Raw genomic sequence first — 22,740 nt, 5'->3', positions numbered from 1 at the left:
ATTAATTATGTTATGTTTTTCACTCTTGATGTTTTAGAGTTTCACCCCTTCATTGCTGAGCACTTTTTTTCTGCATCGTGGCCGATTTGTAGAAAATTTTTGTGTTTTTGTCAATTTCCCATTCATTTCCTATGGGGGTCATTTTTGACCGAAGACCATGAGTGTGACTATTTTTTTTTACGACCACTTAGCATTCTCGGATCATGACCTAAATTTTTTTCTGTGTTCACATACCTAATGCCAGAAAAGTCACCAAGTTTCGTAACATTCCGATGAAGCTGTGATTTTTTAAAATTCAAAACAGATTTTTTGTAATCTGAATTTATTGGTGTGTATGTGTATAAAAGTGTGTTTCTATGTGTGTGTGTGTGGGTGGGTGTGAATTTTTTGCACTCTTGATGTTGTAGAGTGTCACCCCTTTACTGCGGTGTACTTTTTTTTTTGAATCGTGGCCGATTTGTAGATTGTACAGACAAAAATACATACATATACCTAATGCCATAAAAGTCACCAAGTATCATAACCTTCCGATGAAGCTGTGATTTTTTTTTAAATTCAAAACAGACATTTTTTCGGTCAGAAGTGACCGAAGACTCTCTGAGGGTTAATGCAATGTTTGCCGGTGTCACTGCAGCAAGCTTTATGTGCACACTTGAGCATTTAATTTATTTTAAAAGCTCATTATTATAGGTGGTTATTATAAGGTGAGTAAGGTTAGTAAAAGGTGGTTATTATAGTTTAGTATTTCTCCCCTGACTTAACAACTAATGGCTTTAATGAACGACTAATAGTTGACTAGGAAAATATTTAGTCGGGGACCAAATATCTGTTTAATCTGTTATCTATATAGTGTGTATATATAATGAAATTTGAAATGTCTTGTAAAAGTCCTTGAAAATTATCTCTGGGAAACCCTGCTTTTACTACATTCCCTCATTTTTCCACCTGTCCCTAAAATCCCTAGTAAACTCTATTCTCGCTCAAGCTCATACATTCTATCTTGTAAAATATTCCTCTCTGAATCATGTTTTACACCTCATTATGATATGCTCAACGTTTTCAGGGACATTACATACATTACATTTATCTGATATGCATAAAGCATCTCTCTTATCTCTTGATGCTTTCATATTCTCAAGATGGGAAAGAATTTTAAGTAGCGTGTTGCTGTTGCAGGATTGTATTAAATCTGTCTCTGTGTTTTCAGGAAAACGGAAAACTCAGGCAGTGTCTTCAGATGGAAGAAAGTCCTGCAACAGGCCTATAACATGCTCACCCTTCACATGCTGGAAGTAAAAACTAGATGGCGTGCGTGTGTGCGTGTGTGTGTGTGTGTGTGTGTGTGTGTGTGTGTGTGTGTGTGTGTGTGTGATTCAGGTTGTTTTGTTTTTCTTTTGATTTTTGCTTCCATTTTTATCTTTTTGTGTTCTTCTTTAAATTTCCTTTCTGTTCTAAATGGTAGCTACACAATTTATGAATTGTAATTATTTTTGTATTATAAATCTATTAAAGCAACCCTTCGACATTACATACATTTCTAAGTCAAACTTGAAAGACTTTTCTTTGGTGTGTGAAATAGCATTAAAATGTTAACAAAAATAGTTTGCAAGAAAGAGGATTTATCATAACTTTTACACGAGATTAAACAATTTACTGTAATCAGTGTGTATGTGAAACATTGCATAGCTTGAACATTAATGCAGTTTGAAGAACATACATTTTTGGAAAGTAAACTGGGTTGTAACGCACATCTACACACTCTTTATGTGATCATGTGGATGGCTCTTTAGGGTAGTTGGAAGCGTCACACCACACTTCACTTAGAGCTGGTGTATCTGTTGCCTCAGACACTGTGTTTGACCAGTTCTCCACAGCAGCAGATGCACAGCGGTCTGAATCTCTCTAGAAGTGAAATCTCTATAATGTGAAGTATAAATGTTCAAAGAGGGAATGATAAACACGCTGTCCATTGATATTAAGTTGTATTGAACCTGGAATATTCCCATAGATATCGAGGATGATTTGAAAATTTGTCAAGTCTAGAAGCAAATTAAACCACAATGTCGTAAATGATACAAAAATGCTTGGTTGACTGATGTTTCTTAAACATTCAGTTGTTATGCTTTTGAATGTATTATTTTAAAAAGCGTTCATCATTCATATGACAAACATTAAACAAGATTAGACACCATTTGGAAATCTCATGCACTCTTTTTCCAAAACTCTAAACACATTCTCACTCAGTAAAAAACATTTTGCACTGTGAAGCACTGCAAAATTTCAACACATCTAATCACAGTTGCATGGTTTACACACTCAAAAATGTACTAACATTTTTCTAATGATGTGATCAAACCAACTGTACAAAATAAACCAGTTCAGAGTGCACAGGTGCACTGAATGGTAATATGAACAATAGATGGAAACAATCTGAGGAGAGGAGGAAGAGTGAGTAAAAGGTGGTGGACAAGGAAGAAGAGGATAAGGATGATGAAGAGTAATTCCTGTATGCAATCCAGAGAAATCCTTGCTTATACGAGATGCTTTCACTGCTGAACATCTTGCTTTGTCTGAACACTCTCACCCAGTGATATCTCTTCAGTGTCATTACACTCACTTGCAGAGATTGCCCCTCCAGCAGCTTGATAAAGTGACTCCTTTGGTTCTAATTGGTGCAGATTACACTCACCTGATAACGCTGATCCAACCTGTGAAGTCTGGCCCTCCTGGTGCTCCTGCAGCCATCATAACTAGACTTGGTTGGACACTTCAGGGGCCTGTCAGAGATTTCCTAAATGCACCGGTCACATGTTCCAATTAGACCTCTTTCAGCTCTCCACCAGATTACTTCTCTAAGGATGTAGAAAAGCTTTGGCAACTTGATGCTGTATCACCAAGGAGTGATAAAGTTGTCCGTTACAAGCAAGATTAAAAGGCAGTTCAACTTTAGGAAAGTCAGACAACCTGAGTTGCAACAGATGGAATTGATGGGTATGCTACACTTCTCCTTCGTTCAAGTATTTGTGCACCTCTGAAAGCCCCAATAAAGGAAGCTATGTTTAGGCTTCAAAGCTGTGAGATATGCCTCCTCAATGAACTGAATTTGTCGAAAACTTACAACAACTATCTTCTCCTGAGACCTCAAGTTCTCCTCTCCGACTGAAATCAAGTACCTTTTTCTCAAAGCCCAATTGAACCCAAAAACTTGAGAAACCTAGGGATCCCATGGAACTCATTTCATTTCCATCTGAGAAGTCCAGCTCTCATTCCTTTAAGAAGCCCAGCTCTAAACCTGAAAAAACTCAGTGCTGCTATGCAACCCAGTTCTTCCCTCTCATCTGAGAGATCCAGCACTAAACCTGTGAAACGACATTTTAAATCTAGTCCGTTTTCCACCTTTCAAGACCTGTTGAAGACTACTGCAGCATCCATTCACGGGGCGGCTGTTAAGAACTAAATTCCCTCTGCTGAGGTCTTAAAACAACCACAGACAGTCATTCAGAGACAATATTGCATGCCAAGAAAACATGTTTAAGCCCAATTTATACTTCTGCGTTGAACTCACGCCGTAGCTACGTCGTAGGCTGTGTAGCACGCGTATCCTTCGGTGTACCCTGACGTGCACCTCTCCAAAAATGTAACAATGTGTCATTTCTACGCGGACGCAAGCGCTGTGATTGGTCTGCTAGAACCGCTCCCTTGTGTTCTACATACTCCCTCCCCATGTGTAGTTGCTCGTCAACGCGGCCAACGACGCAGAAATGAAATAAATGAAAAATGTACATTATAAATGAAAACCAACGTGTAGCCTACAGCGTAGAGGCTCCAGCGTAGGTCCGACGCAGAAGTATAAATTGGGCTTTATGTTTAGGCTAGACAAAAATAGTGCATTGAAAGCCCTAACCTCTCCCTTGACTCTGTCATCATCCTTGATCCCCCAGCTTCCTAATTCTATTTGGCCTATAGGTGGCAAGGTCATGGTAATTCATCCTAGTAAGGATCTCTGAGGTTCAAGTGAAGGAAAAAAGGTACATCAGACCCGTAGCACGTCTTGTCCCTATTCCTGTTTATGCTGATTCCCTTTAATGTTAATGTTGCAAATTTGTGATACAAATTTGAGGGCGGCTTTATAAAAGATTATTATTTTATTTTATTAATATTTCCCTTTTAAAGGGAATGGGAGATGAGACTCTGGTTGGTTTCACATTACTCCCAAAACACACCAATTACTCATTAAGAGAATAGGGACAACCCTTTTAGACCATGCGCCACTTGTCGACTATTTTTCCTGTTGTTATAGCAAAAGTGTATTCGGACACACCCCAAGTGCACTTGCTTTAGACCATGCACTTAGATCGTTACAATAGGATCCATGATGTACTCCCTGTTCATTTGCTCTGTTGATTAATAAAGTGGTCAAATGAAACTGTACTGCTGGACTCTGTGTTCTAATAGACATCCCAGAAGCCAGACATTCCTACTTCACGAGTTCACGTTAATGAAATCTGATGTAGTATTAAAATGCGTATTTGGCTTGCTGTCCGGGGGAGGGCTCCGAGCTCGGAATTCAGCCCGACCCCAGAGTACTCTCCCCTATAAATGTATAGATCATCACCCAGCCAAATGTGAGGTGATGGGGTGGTGGCAGGATGCTGAGAAATTAGTCATGAGACAGGAGGTAAGGGAAGGCTTTATTTATACTGGCTTCTTCTTGTGCTGATTGGATGATTACCTGAACATGCTCCTCCCGAACTTTGTTACATAAAACTTCATTTAATTTCTATCCTCCTTTACAGTTTATATATTGACCTGTTGTGTGATCTGAAAGCATTGTTTGATTTTGAGTATACTGGTGAAATGGTTTTGAGCCGATTGTTTGATTTTTGCCAGAAGTGTCAGAGGTTTGTGAAAGCAGTTTGAATAATTGGTTTTGTGTTTAATGTTGTGAGAAAAGGGTTTCAAGAAATGTGTCTTAGCGATTGTGAAATTGTGAACTGTAATATGAGTATGTAATATTTTGCAAAACCTGAGGGCCATATAGAATGTACTTTACCTATGTTTAAATGAGCAAACTGGGCTCACAGGATATCACATTAAAATTAATTATAAAAATAAAATAAAATAAAAAAGAGCATGTCAGGACAAAAGCTTGCTTTTGTGTGTAAAAAAACAACACATTTAGTTTTATTCTTTATTTAAGTTTTAAATAATGCATATTAAATCATTGGTTAAGATAACAAAAAGTACATTCTATAAAGCATATAAAAGCACTGGATACATCTATACACTGTTGAAATTATCAGAACACAAAACCATTTTGCTGTAATTTTTCATGACCAACAAAAGTGCCTTTAAGAACAATAAATCTCCCTCTGTAAAATACTCACATTTTGTCTTTTGGTGATTAAACAAAACAGGCTTTTGAAGACATACCTAATAAATTGAACTATATTCCTTTAATTCATTCAAACTCTTCACTCTTTTAACAATAAATGGTACATTGTGGCATCCAACACAGTATTAAAATGCATTTGTGTCAAATAGGTTAGCATTAAATAAAGGGCAGCGGCCTCGAAGATCAGCTTTTGTCATAAAATAAGATTTTCTTCAGAGAAGTAGGAACTCTAGAGGTTTGACTTTAGGTGATTAGGGAGCGCTCACATGGAAGGGACTTCCTTGTACAGTTTCATCCCCCCATTTAACAATAACTACAAAGTTAAGGAGAAAGGAAACTTTGTAAAGCTTGTTTCCCATATGTTTAACAGCCACATCTTCACATGGAGTTCTGGGACCATGGACACCAACCATTAGCATGTTTGTACCTGAAAAAATTAAATAAAATACCCTGTATAATTATGTATTTAGTTGGTGCTAAACCATTATTAGTGCTACAGTGCTACACCAGAACTGTAAGCTCCGGCCATCTTAGAGGTTTTGGTAACAGTTTCCACAATGACTGATGAAGTTTCATGCAAACTGTGGACTCCAGACAGACGCATACCTACAACAAGAGATAGACATGTTAAAACCCATAGTCACAACTCTCTAACTGTGCAAATATTACATAGCTGAAAAAACACACTGGATGTCCTATGACTTATTTAGGGTGAAACTGTTCCTGGTTCAATTCAATCTAAGCTCAATGGCAGGATTTGTAGCATAATTATGTATTAATTACCAACAACAACAACAAAAAAATCAGGCAACATTCCATCACATCAAAGTACGAATTTCAATCAATTTGTGTTCATCCTACCTGTAACCTTTGCTTTGAAGGGACTGCCAACAATATGCTGTGGGCCACCATATTTGATGCATATAAGATAGTTGCCTGGTGCCATAGGTGTATAAGACACTTTGTAACCTTCTGGGCACTCAGTGCAGTCCATTTTGACCTTTGAGGGCCCATCAATAGTAACAGATAAGGCACCTGATCCAGCCTTGCATGTGTTGACGACAAACTCAGAGGGAACCCCTACAGAACAATAAGAACATATGATTAAAATTGGATCTACTGGTGATTTATATCTGAGCAAGACCATCTGCAGCAACATCATGCTAAATCCTTCATAATACTAATCATTACATATCACTCATTTTTGCACTTATCAAGCAGAATATTACAGTGGACCAATACCTGTGCGTCCACCCTCAAGTCCTGGACCAAAGGCAGACACCATTCCTGGATCTCCAACAGATTCTGCTTCTCCAACACGGACTCTGAATGGGCTACCTGGGATATGGCTTCCATTGAACTTCACATCAATTGAATGAACACCATTCTCACGTGGAATGAAGCGAATTGCATTCTTGTCTATGAAAAGGATGGAATTATAATGTTGTAACAATTAAAGGTTGTAACATTAACATTTAACAAAGTAACATTTCAATAAGCATTTGCCATCTTTTACAATATGTATTGTATAAAGAGCTATATAAATAAAGATGACTTGGATTATTTGTTGTCATGCTTTCAAATAAGTCATGTTCTTAAGACAAAACTAACAAGTCTACAACCCACCGCTATCCAGTTCAGTGACATAACACTCTGAACGGCAAATGAGGCTTCCTGATTAACCTTCAAATCCTTCTCCGGTAGATAGTAGGTAGATAGATAGTAGGTAGGTAGATATATAGTAGGTAGATAGATAGATAGATAGATAGATAGATAGATAGATAGATAGATAGATAGATAGATAGATAGATAGATAGATAGTAGGTATAGATAGTAGGTAGATAGATAGTGAGAACACTTAATCCTTGCTCAATAAAAAATATAGTATGGCCATGGACAGACATGGAGTCGAATTACATTTCGAGCACAAAAATAGCTGCGCTATGACTCAGAGCACAAAGAGTTGTTCTGGCAAGTGTTTATTTCACTGTTGCTGTATAGTTACTACCATGTGTTCCTTATTGTTTTGTAAGGTACAGGCTAGCTGTGAATACGGTTACAAGCCTTCAGGTAAGCTCTAAGTCGTCGTGCATCATCAGACAATGTGGCAACAGGAACAATGAAGGGGCTATCTGGGATATGTTCATTATTGAACTTGATGGAAACTTCATAGTCACCTGAGAGGAGAAATGGGGAATGAGACTGCAGTGATTTCAACTGGTTTTGCTATCCGATTGTAACTCAAATCATAGCAACTTCTTTGTAAACCTTACCTGGCTCTTGCACAATGTAAATAACTGTTATGGTTTGTGGCGAGATGAACCCAATCGCAGACAGTGTCCAATTAACACGGTTTTATTCAGACAAATCAAAACCCACGATAGGGCAAAACAAGGCTGGTGGGCAAAAACAAAGACTAACTACACTAGACTAAGACTTGACATAACTAGACAAATAACTAACAACAGCAACAAGATCAGGGCCTGTATCCCTAAAGATTCTGAGAATCCTCTCAGAGAGCTCCTAACTTAACCTAAAAATTCCTTGCCAGGGTGTTTTAGCTTAGAAGTGATTCCAGAACATTTTCAGTGAACTCTGAGCAAGGAATGGATGGAAAATCCTATCTTAGTGAGGAGGTGTGGTTGACCCCGTTGCTAGGTATGAGTCATCATTTCAAAAGCCGTGATTGGTTGATCCTACAAGTTTGATGAAAATGAACTTTTGGTGATAATGAGCAAAGGATGTACCCTCAAATCAATAAACATAATTATACACTCTAATCTTATGCAGACTGTAATTGTAAATAATATTTCACATTCAAGAAAATATCTGGAAAATGAATAGTAAGCTGTAGGGGTTATAGCCTAACATTAGAATCTAAAATATGTGAAAACTTAAGCTCATTACACCCTGTTCAAATAATAATTCGTCTCTTATTTGCTCATATTAATATCCTAGCTGGCATATTTTGTACTTTCACTCCCATATGGACCCCATTGAAAACAAAATGGCCTATCTCAAGGGGCTGTCCTTAATGAAGTAGAAATTGCAACGTTACAACTCAGTGTGGTCTTAACGAGGGTAACACGGCTCAGCTTTTCTCAATGTCTGTGATTGCTGGCTGGTCTATTTATGAAGGCTTGTTAACAAATATCCTACAAACACAGAAAATGGAGAAAAAAAGGAATCGCAAGCCGAACTGGACTGAGGAGCAAGGTTTGTTGCTGGCCCAGTTGGTGAACGAACATAAAGGTATGTTACGAGGAAAATTTGGCCCAACTGTCACTAGCCAAGGCAAGAGGCGCGCCTGGGACACAATATCCCAAACAATCAATGCCTCTTTTCCACTGGTGGTGCGGACAGGCGACGATTGTGAGAAAAGGTGGTATGTGCTGCAGTCCAAGGCAAAAGATGAGATTGCAGCACACAAGCGGGAATCCTCACTCACAGGTGAGCAAAATACTATAGCCAACCACATAATCTGGCAACTTGCTCCTGCTGGCAAAGCTAATTTACATGCGTAAGTACTGTGTTCATTGACTGTTTCTTTCTAGGGGGTGGACCACCTGCAAAGCGGCTGTCCCAGGTGGCCGACACTGTCTTTCAAGTCCTGGGACACTCTGAGGTCAGTGTCACCGGGCTGCCAACAGGCATTAGCCGCGTTTCCACTGTCGGGCCAGGGCCGGGCCAGGGCTAACAGCGAGCCGAGCCTGGCCAGTGGCCTCGGGCCTCAAGCACCGTGCTTGCGTTTCCACTGCCGGGCCATTAGCCCTGCAGCGCTGCCCTAAACCCCGCCCATAACACGCCTTCTTGGATCAAACGTCATACAACCCCACCTATTTCAGCGGGAATTATGAAGTTCATTCAGGCAGGACACTAGCTAGCTAAAATTACTGAACGATCAAGATGGAGAGCACCGAAGCGTCTGTTTGTTTGCTCTTTTTGGTCTTTGCTTGGTGGAAGATGAGGCAGCAAAGCCAAGATAAGAAGATGGAGGTTCAGCGGCGACAACGCCAAAAGCTTATGTTGGCTGCAAGACGAAAGAGAGCGATCCAACGACGTGCGATTCGGTTACAGCGAATGCAGAGTCGCCAGCAATGGATGGAAACGGTAAATATTTCCGTTTATAGTATAACTTAGTTAATTCGTATCTTGTAGTCTATGTGAGTTGTTTGAACACGGAGTTGTTTTTATGAGCTTTCATTAACGTTACTGTCTGCTGAAAAGACACAACTATGTTGCTAGCTTATCATATCTTGCTTGCTCTATTAATATAATTAGGAGGTAATGTTAAACTTTCATTGTATTATTCGTCTGATAATACATCTATTTATACCCATGATTATGTATATGCATATGATTACAGATACATAGTCTTTACGTTACGTTACTGTCTGTTGAAAAGACACAAATATTTTGCTAGCTTATCATATCTTGCTTGCTAAATTAATATAATTAGGAGGTAATGTTATAGTTTCATTGTATTATTTGTCTGATAATACATAATAATAATAATTATAATAATTTGTTACATTTATATAGCGCTTTTTCTGAGACCTCAAAGCGCTTTACATGGAAGAGGGAATCTCCTCAACCACCACCAATGTGCAGCATCCACTTGGATGATGCGACGGCAGCCATATTGCGCCAGAACGCCCACCACACACCAGCTTACTGGTGGAGAGGAGACAGTGATGAAGCCAATCAGTATATGGGGATGATTAGGAGGCCATGATGGACAGAGGACAAGGGGCAAATTTGGCCAGGATGCCGGGGTTACACCCCTACTCTTTTTCGAAGGACATCCTGGGATTTTTAATGACCACAGAGAGTCAGGACCTCGGTTTAACGTCTCATCCGAAGGACGCATTACATCTATTTATACCCATGATTATGTATATGCATATGTATTTCACATAATTAGGGAAGTAGCCTAATGTTTATAGTACCACTTTGTTCATGTTAGTTCACAGTGCGTTAACGGATTTTAACAAATAAAACATTGGAGTGTAATAAATAATATATTAGTAAATGGGTTAGAAAATATTTATAAATGCTGTAGAAGTGCCTTTCATTTATGTTCATGTACAGATCTGTAACATAATTATGGAATTAATGTTTACACTTCATTCTATTATTTTCCAGATGATGCATCACTACTACACCAACATGCGGACCGCTGAGGTGTGGGCCTATCAGCGAACAAGTGACTGGTGGGAGAACACTGCTCAAAGATTTACAGATGAGCAGTGGCTGGGCGACTTCAGAGTTTCCCGAGAAACATTCACATACATTTGTACAACTCTGAAGCCTGCACTACAGCGACAAGATACAACATATCGATTATGCATTCCTCTGGAGAAACGGGTAGCCATTGCATTGTATAAACTAGCATCAACAACAGAGTACAGGACGGTAGCCAACCTGTTTGCTGTCAGTCGGACTTCTGTTTGCCGCTGTGTGCATGACTTTTGTAAGGCTGTAATTGCAATACTTCGGCCCAAGTTCATCAAAACACCAGACCAGGACAAACTATCTGAGATGGCAGATTACTTCACATTTACATTTATTCATTTAGCTGACACTTTTATCCAAAGCGACTTACAATTGCTATATATGTCAGAGGTCACACGCCTCTGGAGCAACTAGGGGTTAAGTGTCTTGCTCAGGGACACATTGGTGTCTCACAGTGGATTCGAACCCGGGTCTCTCACACCAAAGGCATGTGTCTTATCCATTGCGCCACACCACCCCAGAAGAGAGGTTTGGAATTCCACAGTGTGTGGGTGCTATTGATGGTTCTCACATCCCTATATTAAAACCTCCACAATATCAATCAGATTTCCACAACAGAAAAGGTTGGCACTCCATAATTTTACAAGCAACTGTGGATGGCAAAGGGATGTTCTGGGACCTGAATGTTGGACAGCCAGGGAGAGAACACGACGCTAGTGTCCTCAGAAAGTCACGCCTATGGGCTTGGGCCACAAACAGTAATGTTTTTTCTGGCAGAGTAAAAAACATATGTGGAACTGATGTTGGCTACTTCATTCTTGGTGATTCTGCTTACCCATTGCAGAAATGGTTGCTAAAACCATATCCTGATACTGGCAGGCTTACAGAGGGCCAAGAACTTTACAACATGTTGAACATGCGTTTGGGAGGTTGAAAGGAAGGTGGAAGTGTCTCAGTAAGCGAAATGACTGCAATGTAAATGTTGTTGTTGATTGTTGTGGAGACATGCTGTACACTGCACAACTTGTGTGAATTGTACATGGACAGATTTATACCAGAGTGGTGTGATCGTGATAGAGATGCTGAACGTTCACCTTGCAATGTTGGTGATGAGCGTTCAGATGCAAGAAGTGCTCTGCAACAGTTGTTCATGCAGCAGCAATAATTAAGTTGTTATATTGTGTTTGTTACAAATAAAATATTTGAAATGAAGATTTGGTATAACCCTGTTTTGTGACTGGAATACAATTCTTTATCCTAAACGGTACATGGTTACATCAGACATTATTTGATCAATAAGCAATAGGCCATTTAAGCATACAGAGGGAATACTGCAATATTTTTTTTTAATAACATACAATTAAACAATCTTCTCACTATTTTTAAATAAAATCAAAAATACTCAGTTTAACAGGTATGTTTTTATTTATATATTGCAGTTGTAAGTATATGTCTGTTCAAATGCTTTTAGATATGGTCACTTCTGTTAAAGGGATAGTTCACTTTGAAATTAATTTTTGGTATGTTTTAGCTTACCTCAAAGGCATCCAAGATGTAGGTGTCTTTTTTTCCGGAGTAGTTTCAATTTTGATATTTTTAGGTCAAACCGTTCTTGTCTGTCAGTCATATAATGCAGGTCTATGGTCACTGTCTCAAAACAGCATGCACAAAGTCCAAATTAAACAATTCCCCATCGTCCAAATTAAACAATTCCCCATCGTAAGTACACATTGATGGCTTAAGACACGAAACGAGCGGTTTGTGTGAGAAAACGAACAGTATTTATATAGTTTTTGTCCTCTTGTAAACACACACACCCAAATGATCAGAGGACGCGGGTGCTTCGGTCTGCGCAAGCGCCGGAAAGCGACGGAAAAGGTCAGAGGGCGCGGGCGCTTCGATCTGCGCAAGCGCCAGAAATTATCTCTCGCGCGTGTACGTCACTCATTGTTTACACAGAACAGAGATTGTAGGTAAGACGGCTAATCGAAATGGTTCTAATTTGCGCTTATCCAGGATGTTTAAACCGACGTAAAAGAAAACAATTTCGTATGCTCGCGCGAACTCATCCGGGAGTGGTGAGTTTTCACGAATTCCCAATTTATAATCCTTCCCTCTTGAAGTTCTGGTTGATCGCTCTTCGGCTGGATATCAACACACCCATAAACGTACTAAAGTTGAGGAGGGTCTGCAGCGATCATTTTTCCCCTGATGATTTTATAAACCAAGGAGAGGATCGCATAGTACTGACATCATCAGCTGTGCCTATGGTGTTCATCCAACGGAGGTATGTGAACAACGTCTTTGTATTTGTAAAGCTGGCATTACATGAAATGAGCAATACAATGTATTTCTGCACCATATATTTGGTAAGAATGGTTTTACATGAGAGAGTTATAAGATATGTTATAAGAAGAGAAGATATGTGTAGCCTATACTAAGCAGCTGCTAGTCAAACCAATGTGAAACTATGTGTACTACTCATAAGGGTGCAGTCAATGATACTACTACTACTACTAGCCTAATAATAATAATAATAATAGTAATAGACAGTGTGGATTCATGTTCGTGTAGCTCTACTTAGTGTTGACTTTGTAATGACAAGCAATATTTTTTTAGGAAAGCGTACAGGAACCATACCAGCCAACAGAACATGAGTCAGATGAAGAGCAAACAACAGAGTGCCTTGGTGCATACATCGGACTAAAAGATGTTTAAATCTCTGTGTAAACAATGAGTGACGTACACGCGCGAGAGATAATTTCTGGCGCTTGCGCAGATCGAAGCGCCCGCGCCCTCTGACCTTTTCCGTCGCTTTCCGGCGCTTGCGCAGACCGAAGCACCCGCGTCCTCTGATCATTTGGGTGTGTGTGTTTACAAGAGGACAAAAACTATATAAATACTGTTCGTTTTCTCACACAAACCGCTCGTTTCGTGTCTTAAGCCATCAATGTGTACTTACGATGGGGAATTGTTTAATTTGGACGATGGGGAATTGTTTAATTTGGACTTTGTGCATGCTGTTTTGAGACAGTGACCATAGACCTGCATTATATGACTGACAGACAAGAACGGTTTGACCTAAAAATATCAAAATTGAAACTACTCCGGAAAAAAAGACACCTACATCTTGGATGCCTTTGAGGTAAGCTAAAACATACCAAAAATTAATTTCAAAGTGAACTATCCCTTTAATGGTACTTTTAAATGTGAAACTGTTTACAGTATTACAGAATACAGAAGGTGCCCATCAGACAGCCATTTAAATAATGTGCCCATCAATAAGCATAGTAGTGTATACCAATAGATGTGTTATAGCTTAATTATCATTCTACTGACTAGGATCGTATTTGCATTACAGAATACAAAAGATGCCCATCAGACAGCCGTTTAAATAATGTGCCCATCAGTATGCATAGTAGTTTATACCAATAAATGTCTTATAGCCTATTTTGCATTCTACTGACTAGGATCGTATTTGCATTACAGAATACAAAAGGTGCCCATCAGAAAGCCGTTTAAATAATGTGCCCATCAGTATGCATAGTTGTCTACACCAATACCTACCTTGATGGCTTATCTGAGTCACAAAGTCTTTATATTTTAGTTTATTATCATGTAGGTAACTTTTACAATAGGTTTTCATAAGAAAGTTTTTGCTAACATATATGCAGTGTGAACTAACATGAACCAACAATGAATTACTAATAAAGAATGTATTCAAGTAACATTCATTTTACATATATGCCTTATAATATGTGTATAATATTTTACTATAAGATTGTGTATTTTGCTTTTGATAATGTGCCCCTTAATAAGCATGATTTCCATTTGCCTCAGTTATAATAACACAGCTATTACTTTATTTATATATTAAGTCCACATCAGAGTGCAAAAATACAAAGGTGCTTATAAAATGTGCATACAAATGTGCATACATACACATACAAATGAAACAAAACAGGTGCTTTTGAGAAGTACTATTACAAATGTGCACACAAACGAAACGGCAGGTGATTTTAAGTAGCGACCTACTATTTACACAAACTTTTAAGGCATTAAGGCAAACAGAAAGATAGATGTTTTGTCCATCTACTTCCGCTGGAGGAGGGCTGCGGCCAAATTACTGAAGACTGATGCAAAAGACTCAGATTCTTTCTGTCTTTGTGACATCTCCTCCCGTCTGAGTTGTGCATCATAGTCCAATTCCTCTCGTCTCATCATCATTTCTCTCTTCATTTCTTCTCTTCTCAGCTCCCGCTCTTCTTCCATCTGTTGCTGTGTTATGTCCCGCATACACTGCAAAAACTCCCTTGATGCCAAATTTGCAGCTTTGCGTTTGCGACTCTCTGTAAAAGCAGACACAAAAATTAGCAGGATATTTGGGATGTCTTCTGATAGATTATAGATTGTGGTATAGCACATACAGCATTCCAAACTGTAAAGTTTGTTACATATATTTATTTAGCAGGTACATTAAACGCAAACATACCTGGTCTAGTCCTTTGTGAAATGTGATGTGATCCTCCTCTTATTATAGATCTTCAGGGCTGTCATGTCTCTCTGTAATAAACATACATTTAGAATAATTACATACTGACAAGAAACTAAAGTTAATACTTCTGTGGTGTATTTTGTATATATTTTTTTTTGCATACCGGGTGTCGACGTTAGCAGTGGAAGTGTAGTAGACGGTCCCTGCTCCACTTCTGAGTCAAATAAAGCACTCTGGGATGACGATTCTAGCACACAAAACACAAACACGCATATGAGCCACTTATGCAATATTTTATTTGTTTTCTTAGGAAGTTCGAAAACTTAGATTTTAGGAAGATAGCATGTATTAACTCACCGTCCGCGGCTGCCATAGTGTCCCGACTTGTCTCTCCACTAACAGAGGGACGGTGACCCAGCACGCCGTCCATCAAGTCGAACCATGGAAAGTTCCTTCTCTGGGCACCGCTTTGTCCATTGTGCGTTTTAATCGCTTTGTACTGCGCCCGCAACTTGTTAAATTTTTCCCGAACTTGAAGCGTTGTTCGCTGAATGCTTAGCTTAGCAAGTTCAGCAACGATGTATTTTATAACGTCCTCGTTTCTGCACACGCCGTCAAATTGACGTTGTACCCTTTCTTCTGCCCAAATGCTCAGAAGAGCTTTGGTATCTTCGACAGACCAGTACAGGCGATTCTCCATTTCGAGCAGAGTTTATTTTTCGCGATATAAAAAAGTGAAATGTCCATCTTGCCGCAGACTATAACTTTCCCTAACACCGATAAACTTCGCCTTTTACCTTGACCACGCCTCTAGCCCGAGCTGGCCCAAGGTATTCGACGGGCCAGAAATCCTGGCCATTGGCCCCGAGTAAGCCCCGATCAAGCCCCGGAAGTGACAGTGGAAACGCGACTGGCCCTGGCACGCACTAGCACGGCCCGGCCCTGGCCCAAAAGTGGAAACGCGGCTATTGATGCAGGCCCTTGAAATGCAGCAAAAGGTAGGACACAGGTTATTCATCATATCAACAGTGTTTATTCATTGCAGAAGCCATTTCATGTGTTATCCATGCTCATTGTATTAAATTAATTTAATCAAAACAATAATTAAACTAGGCCTATGTATTTCTGTAGCATGGAGCCATCACAAGAACCGGGCCCATCAAGTTTGCCGACAAGATTGCCGCCTGAAACATCTGCAGCTGCTACTCAGGATAGCCCGGCGGATCAAACACCATTCCCATCCGCAGCACCTGCTCCGTCAGCATCCCTGCAGGAGAGAAGATTGCAACTCACAATTGATGTGTTTGAACAACAAAAAAAAGTCCTTTCCCTTCAGGAGGAGTACTACCGCCTTAAAATTGAACACCTAAAAAATAAACCATTTACAGATTGTGTTCTGTGTCTTGCATTTAACAATTGCAGGTGATGTGCAGTAAAACTGTGGTAGTTATTAATACCATCACAAGTTCTCAAATGACATGGGGCTACAGCTTGCCTGAAATGTAAATTTGTGAAGTTTGCCCTGTAAGGCAGTCCACTCTGGGCTAGGTTCCCCTGTGGAACGTGAATATCTTCTTCACCACCATCCTCATCGTTGTCTTCATCCTCATCGCCATCCTCCAGAGGTTCTGCAATCTGTCTAACCTTGCAAATATTGTGTAATATTGCATAGGCTATAATGACTTTTTCAGGCCTCAGCCGCACCTCTCCGTGGAGAACATGAAAGCGCCTCTTAAGCTGGCCTATGCCACGCTCCACCACCGCTCTTGTTGTCTTGTGGGCCCTACAATAGAATACAGACCTTTAACTATTTGATGGAAATATTGCACTACTTGGATGCTCTAACATATTGCTTGCATTTTATTTCCATGATTTTTGTATTGTTTGGCTTACCTGTTATAGTTTAGTTGGGGCCCTTGGCGTGGCTGGAGGTAAGGTGTAAGGAGCCATGGTTTGCATGGGTAGCCACTGTCCCCTAACAAGTGGCAATTAGCTGGCACATAGCGTCTCTCAAAAAGCTGTCTGATGCCACTCTCGGAGAGCATTCTCGCATCATGTGTGGAGCCTGGCCATTTAGCCACAATGTCCAAAATCTTACAGGCCGCATTGAACACTATTTGCACATTGATGCTGTGGAAATTCTTCCTGTTAACAAAGACAGCCTCGTCCTCTGATGGCGCAATTATTCTCACATGTGTTACATCAATTACACCCACAACGCCAGGGAATCCTGCAATGTCCATAAATGCCCTTTTATGTGTGTGTAAAGTGCGGGCATCCAGCGGGAATGAAACAAATTGTGTCACAATATTAGGTTGTGACAAAGCTGTCAGTGTTTGGGTGATGACTCTGCTGACGGAGGATTGGGACAGATCCAAGTCATCACTGCTGCATTGTTGCATTTTCCCTGTTGCCAAATACCTCAGGGTTGTGATTACTTTTTTCTCCGGTGTAATAGCGTTGTGGCGTCGAGTTGGTGAAGTAATTGCATCTCTAAGGAGATCCACCACAAACATGATTCCTGCACAATCCAATCTGTAGCGTCTCAATAATTCCCTGTCATCCAGTGTTTGCAGGACATCTCTCCTGCCTCCTCTGTTGGCCATTTTGTGTAGCTGCTTAGGGGAACTCCTAAAAGTCCTCTTCCCTGCTCTTAGCAGATCTCGCCTTAAGAGCCCTTTTAAGCGCTAGGAATCTTGAGGAATAGCTTTTATATTAACTGGGATTTTCGTGTCACTTTTAGGGGAAATTCTAAGAAAACGTCTTGACTCTGAGAATTTTATTAGAATTTGGCCGCTAGGAGCCACTTTTTGCACAAAAATTCTTTAGGGATACGGGCCCAGGACTTTACCTGTGTGTAGACCTTCCCGTGAGTACCTTGTGAAGAACGCTGTCTTGTAATGTATCACAGGATACACACACACTGAGAATCACAATGAACCGGCCCAAGACAGCAAACACAAGGGAATTAAATAGAGAGACTAATGATAAAACAGGTGACACAGGTAAAGCAATAATGACAAAACGAGGATAACAAGGGGGACAACACAAGCACATGGCCCAAACAAAAGGCCATGTGCTTGCACACAAAACATAGGTCTGTCATGACCCTGCCTTCAAGAATAAGAACGACAAGGACTAGATGGCAGAATCATGACAATAACACCACAGGATCCATCTTTTCTGTCTTCAAAGGAGATTTCAGCCTTGCTTGGCCCCTCTATAGCAATAGACAGACCGCCTGCTCCAGCCTCTCTTGTCCAAATACTGAATTCAGCTATCAGAGGGTAATGAAAAAAGAGATGCAGTAAATAAAAAATAAAAAATAAAAAAGTACGTACATCTCTATCATTACAAAAATAAGAAGAAAACATTTTGTTTAAAACATACCAGGAACTTTTGCAACAGCTCTCTCTAGGCCTGTGCCTCCAGCCCGGACCTTGTGGGAACCTCCTTCTCCGAGAGGCCTGACTGTAAACTGGAAGGGGCTTCCAGGGACATGCTCACCCCTGTATTTGACATTGACAGTGTGAGAACCCATTTCGACAGGTACGAAGCGGACTCTGTAGGTACTGTTCCCGCTATCAACAATCTCTGCATCTGTTACATTTCCACCAGGACTGGTCACCTGGGCTGTCATTCCCTGGATCCCTGTGTCACCTGGACAAGGGGAAAACAAGTAAAGGAAACGATGAAACAAGACCTATAGGCGGTGGCGTTTTTTTGATGGTGGTGGTGGTGGGGGGGTAGTACAGCATAATAAAGATTTACCCTCTTGCCGAACTGTACCAAAGCTTCCCAGTCTTTCTCTTCCCAGGAAGGATCCAAATACATCTCTGAAAGGGTCGCAGCCAAGCTCTGTGCTCTCCTCTACGTGTACTTCCCGCTTAGTCTCACCACCATGTGACTTGCTGATTTCGGTGCGTTCTGTACGTGTGAAGGTACGAGTTAAGCGCTCCTGTGCTGACATCATCTGAAACCAATTTCCTAAGTAAAAAATAAATCAGATTTCAGACACCTTGGCTAATACTGTCACAGTTAATTGTATTCTAACTCACACAATCTCCTTTATCTGTATTTGTTTTTACCTGGAATTTTAAGGTTTAGGTCACATGCGCTGCCCACTGAAGCAATAGAGGCAGCTTGCCTTTTCCTTGTTATACTCTCCTTCATCCTTCCTTCTCCTGTTATCTTCACTGTAAAAGGACTTCCTACGGAGTGGTGAGAGCAAACAAAATGTTACTAATCTCTGCCGTAATGGACTGCCAGCCTACATGAGCATATCACTGTAAAGAAACACTGAAAAAGTAACCTGGTATATGTTTGTCTGTGAACTTGATGTTGATGATATAGTTGCCTGGTTCAGTCGGGCAATATGTCATTTTACATGTTCCATCTTCCACATCCTCACAATTAATATCCACTTTACTTGGACCCTCGATGGACAATCCAAGACCTCCATATCCTTTGAATCAAGACAGTGTGGAAATGAATTAAATTAGGTGTATTACACCAGGTTTGAATTTGAAATTATGCATAGACAAATCATGCAAGTTCGAGTTCAGTTGGTCCTACCATAATCTTAAAAGGGCTGTTATTCACATGTTTCCCACTCTTCCTCACGCTGACCTCATGCTCCCCCACTTCCTTTGGGGTGAAGGAGAGACCTGGTGAAGCAAGGGGAGCAGAGATTAATCAAAGCCAATCTAGTACATGCAGAAAACATTTGATGGCCTCTTGTGCTTACCAATGTGCTGGTTGGGCAAAGTTCGTCCTTTCCTGATGGAGCTTTGATGCTAGCTGTTCATCTGGCTGTCATAACTCAGGTACAGCAACCAAACAAAATCTAAAGTTAATGCTTTAAGGGTCAACAGCCCAACTAAAGCAAACACTGATGATCACGCAACACCATAATGGTATTCTGCTTGTTAATATCAGGTGTCTTCAATAATGCTCAATCAAGACTCAATTAATCACATAATTATCTCATTAACTTTAACACTGCTTCAGTGTTACTTAACACCCTGAGTGTGGACTCATATAAACACTGAGAGTTTTAATTTAACATTGGGGATTTTGCAAACTGACACAAGATCTCAGCACGGTGAAGGTCTTGAGCCCGTCTGTCCACTGAAAAACAAATACAATGTCATGAATCGACTAGGCTTTAACATTTTTACAACAGGAACTCACTAGGCAAAAATGGTGCCGTTGTATCACAATGTTTTTAGCCACGCTGGAGAACACCTCCTCCTGAGAGACACAAAGAGCAGTGGATGATTCTGTAGCCCTGTCTCACCTGGCCTGTGTTCATGTCAGCCACATGGTTGTAAGTGAAGGTCCGAGGCTCTGGTTTGCAGTGCAGTCTGACAGTGTGCGGTGAGCTCACGGTCAGGCACAGACTGTGATCGCCGTCTGTTGTTAACCCAGAGCCTTGAGTCAGCGGCCGTACCCGCACAAACACAGTTTTGCGCGATAACATCCAGGGAATCACCAAACCCGCCATTCGTCGCCTGGCTCGCCGCGGTGTCGTTAAGCGCATCTCCGGTCTGATCTACGAGGAGACCCGCGGAGTGTTGAAGGTGTTTCTGGAGAATGTGATCTGCGATGCCGTCACCTACACCGAGCACGCCAAGAGAAAGACCGTCACTGCCATGGATGTTGTGTACGCGCTGAAGAGACAGGGACGCACCCTGTACGGCTTCGGCGGATAAACACCTGAAACCAGGAGAAACTACTCAAACCCAACGGCTCTTTTAAGAGCCACACACATTTTGAAAAGGAGTATGTTTTAAGTTATTTATTCTGTCACCTCTTAATTAGTAGCCTAACCACTTTCAGGCAGAACTTATGCAGTATGGAGGTTTGATTTGAGTAATTACGGAGCTTCTATTGCTCCTGTTTAGTTTTCTACAATATAGAATTAAACGACTGAATTCATGGCGCATTTTTTTCAAAGCGACTCTCTTTTGAACTTCGCTAAAATAAAATACTTAAATGTCACTCAAACCAGCAACGCATCTCATCTAAAATCGGATTGTACTTTGCTTTTTTGGTGACTGTGAAACATTAAACCACATTTACAGTATCAAACTGATGTGTCAGAGGTGTATATAGGTAACAGTTATATGTTATAATGTATATGTATACTGTAGGCTACATGTTATTACTTCGAGAAAACAGATGGAAGAAAGTGACTGTATATGCTGAATAATGCTGTATGAATCATTTGTGTTAAATTATGGTCTGAAAATCTACAGAGAGGTTTGGAAAAGTGGAATTTTGAAATGTAAAGTAGGAATCCTGATCCGATGTCCATTTTACTCTTAGGTCAAACTGGTTCTAACACATAAAAGGGGTTCTTGCCAAAATCAGGGACTCAAACTGAATCACGAGGGACTTTATTTGTGTAGTTTAATGTGCACAATATTATGTAAGAAAATTGCATAATTACAATTGTCCATTTAAAGTACTTTGCTGGCATGATTGTGATCTGTCATGACACCTCATGAGTGGGAAAGTCAGACAAAGAGGTGCGTGCGTCGTGACGTGGTGCAGTCAAGTTACTGGCGGTTCGGCGATGGAAAGGGATTCAAATTTAGAAGCTTTCAATTGGCGGATGAGTCTCTTTAGCAGCCCAAATCTGACCAATGAAAACACGGAGAAGGGCAAACCAGCCCTCTGAGATGAGCTTTCAATAAATACCCAGTTCATCACTACTCTAACAGTTGTCGTTGTTGTTTTTTACTTGACTTGTTATACATAAACCCATTCAGAGACTTCTTCAATTCAGTCAGCTGACCTTACAGCTGTTAGCCTACTTTTTGCAAAATAAAAATAATTGTTTCTGTAAATTTCTGTCACTTATAAAATTACTTTTTTTATGACTCCAAACTGAGGTTGATGTCCAACGGTCTCGTTTACTTCGTATATCATTGGGTAAGCTTGATATTAAATAAAATTTCTCCAGGAATCCCGTTGCTGCTTTTAAAATGAGGCAAGATGGGGAAAAACCAAGCCACACCTTTACCAAAATGTGAACGAGAGAGTGAGGATAATGATCCTGAAACTTGTGGGGAAGTTCTGCTTCTTCTTCATGGTTTAATGGCAATTAACGCCTTAGGACCATTATCACCACTGAATGACAATTTAACATTATTCATGAGTCCGAAATTTCACCTGGGATTAATGCTCATTCCAGCCACACACAATAGGCTTGTTCGACTTGAACCGGCGCTGCACAGACCGATCGGTGAATGACATCAAAGTACCGCGAGAGCGAATAGAAAGTAGACTGCTCCTTATGCTTTTGAATTGCTCTCGCGGTACTTTGATGTCATAAACCGATCGGTCTGTGCAGCGCCGGTTGAAGTCGAACAAGCCTAATATGTTCTAGACCTTAGACTCATGTCATATGAATTTAATTAGTGCTCTGTATAGCTGTATGTCCTGCCTTTTCCTAAAAAATCCTATTTCTTAATTCTAAGTAATTAAATAATGTATCACAATATATATTATATTTACTACATATAAAAAAGCACATGACATACACTTTCAAATGGTGTAATACTATAACACCATTTCCCTGTCACTGTGTTTCTACTGTCCCATTTAT

General features: G+C 40.3%; 2 protein-coding genes and 2 long non-coding RNA genes across 5 annotated transcripts in view; 1 reads left to right on the top strand and 3 right to left on the bottom strand.

The window, feature by feature from the left end:
- Positions 1–2,190, top strand: part of kif15 (kinesin family member 15) — a 41,168-nt gene extending 38,978 nt beyond the window's left edge. For both annotated transcript variants that reach the window (XM_084397883.1, XM_084397882.1), the window contains exon 35: positions 1,208–2,190. In XM_084397883.1, coding sequence (XP_084254009.1) covers positions 1,208–1,267 — 60 coding nt within the window. In that variant the 3' untranslated portion in view covers positions 1,268–2,190. The remainder of the gene's footprint in view (positions 1–1,207) is intronic.
- Positions 2,191–5,888: 3,698 nt separating this feature from the next.
- LOC311283316 (filamin-B-like) lies at positions 5,889–7,043 on the bottom strand (the record flags this gene model as incomplete). Its single annotated transcript, XM_084397667.1, has 4 exons — positions 7,022–7,043; positions 6,638–6,814; positions 6,257–6,475; positions 5,889–6,001 (listed from the first exon to the last, which is right to left on the bottom strand). The coding sequence occupies exons 2-4, from the start codon at positions 6,678–6,680 to the stop codon at positions 5,889–5,891; spliced, it is 375 nt and encodes a 124-aa protein (XP_084253793.1). The 5' UTR covers positions 6,681–6,814; positions 7,022–7,043.
- A 7,447-nt stretch (positions 7,044–14,490) lies between these two features.
- LOC311282574 lies at positions 14,491–15,645 on the bottom strand. Its single transcript, XR_014625961.1, has 4 exons — positions 15,483–15,645; positions 15,289–15,372; positions 15,123–15,193; positions 14,491–14,979 (listed from the first exon to the last, which is right to left on the bottom strand). It is a non-coding gene; the product is annotated as an uncharacterized lncRNA (long non-coding RNA).
- A 3,412-nt stretch (positions 15,646–19,057) lies between these two features.
- Positions 19,058–19,498, bottom strand: LOC311282552. Its single transcript, XR_014625957.1, has 3 exons — positions 19,438–19,498; positions 19,214–19,336; positions 19,058–19,112 (listed from the first exon to the last, which is right to left on the bottom strand). It is a non-coding gene; the product is annotated as an uncharacterized lncRNA (long non-coding RNA).
- Positions 19,499–22,740: the final 3,242 nt, after the last annotated feature.

The sequence above is a fragment of the Rutilus rutilus genome, assembly GCF_951802725.1.
Source record: "Rutilus rutilus genome assembly, chromosome: 23".
NCBI classification, from domain to species: domain Eukaryota; kingdom Metazoa; phylum Chordata; class Actinopteri; order Cypriniformes; family Leuciscidae; genus Rutilus; species Rutilus rutilus.
This window is presented reverse-complemented; position numbering and strand designations above follow the sequence as displayed.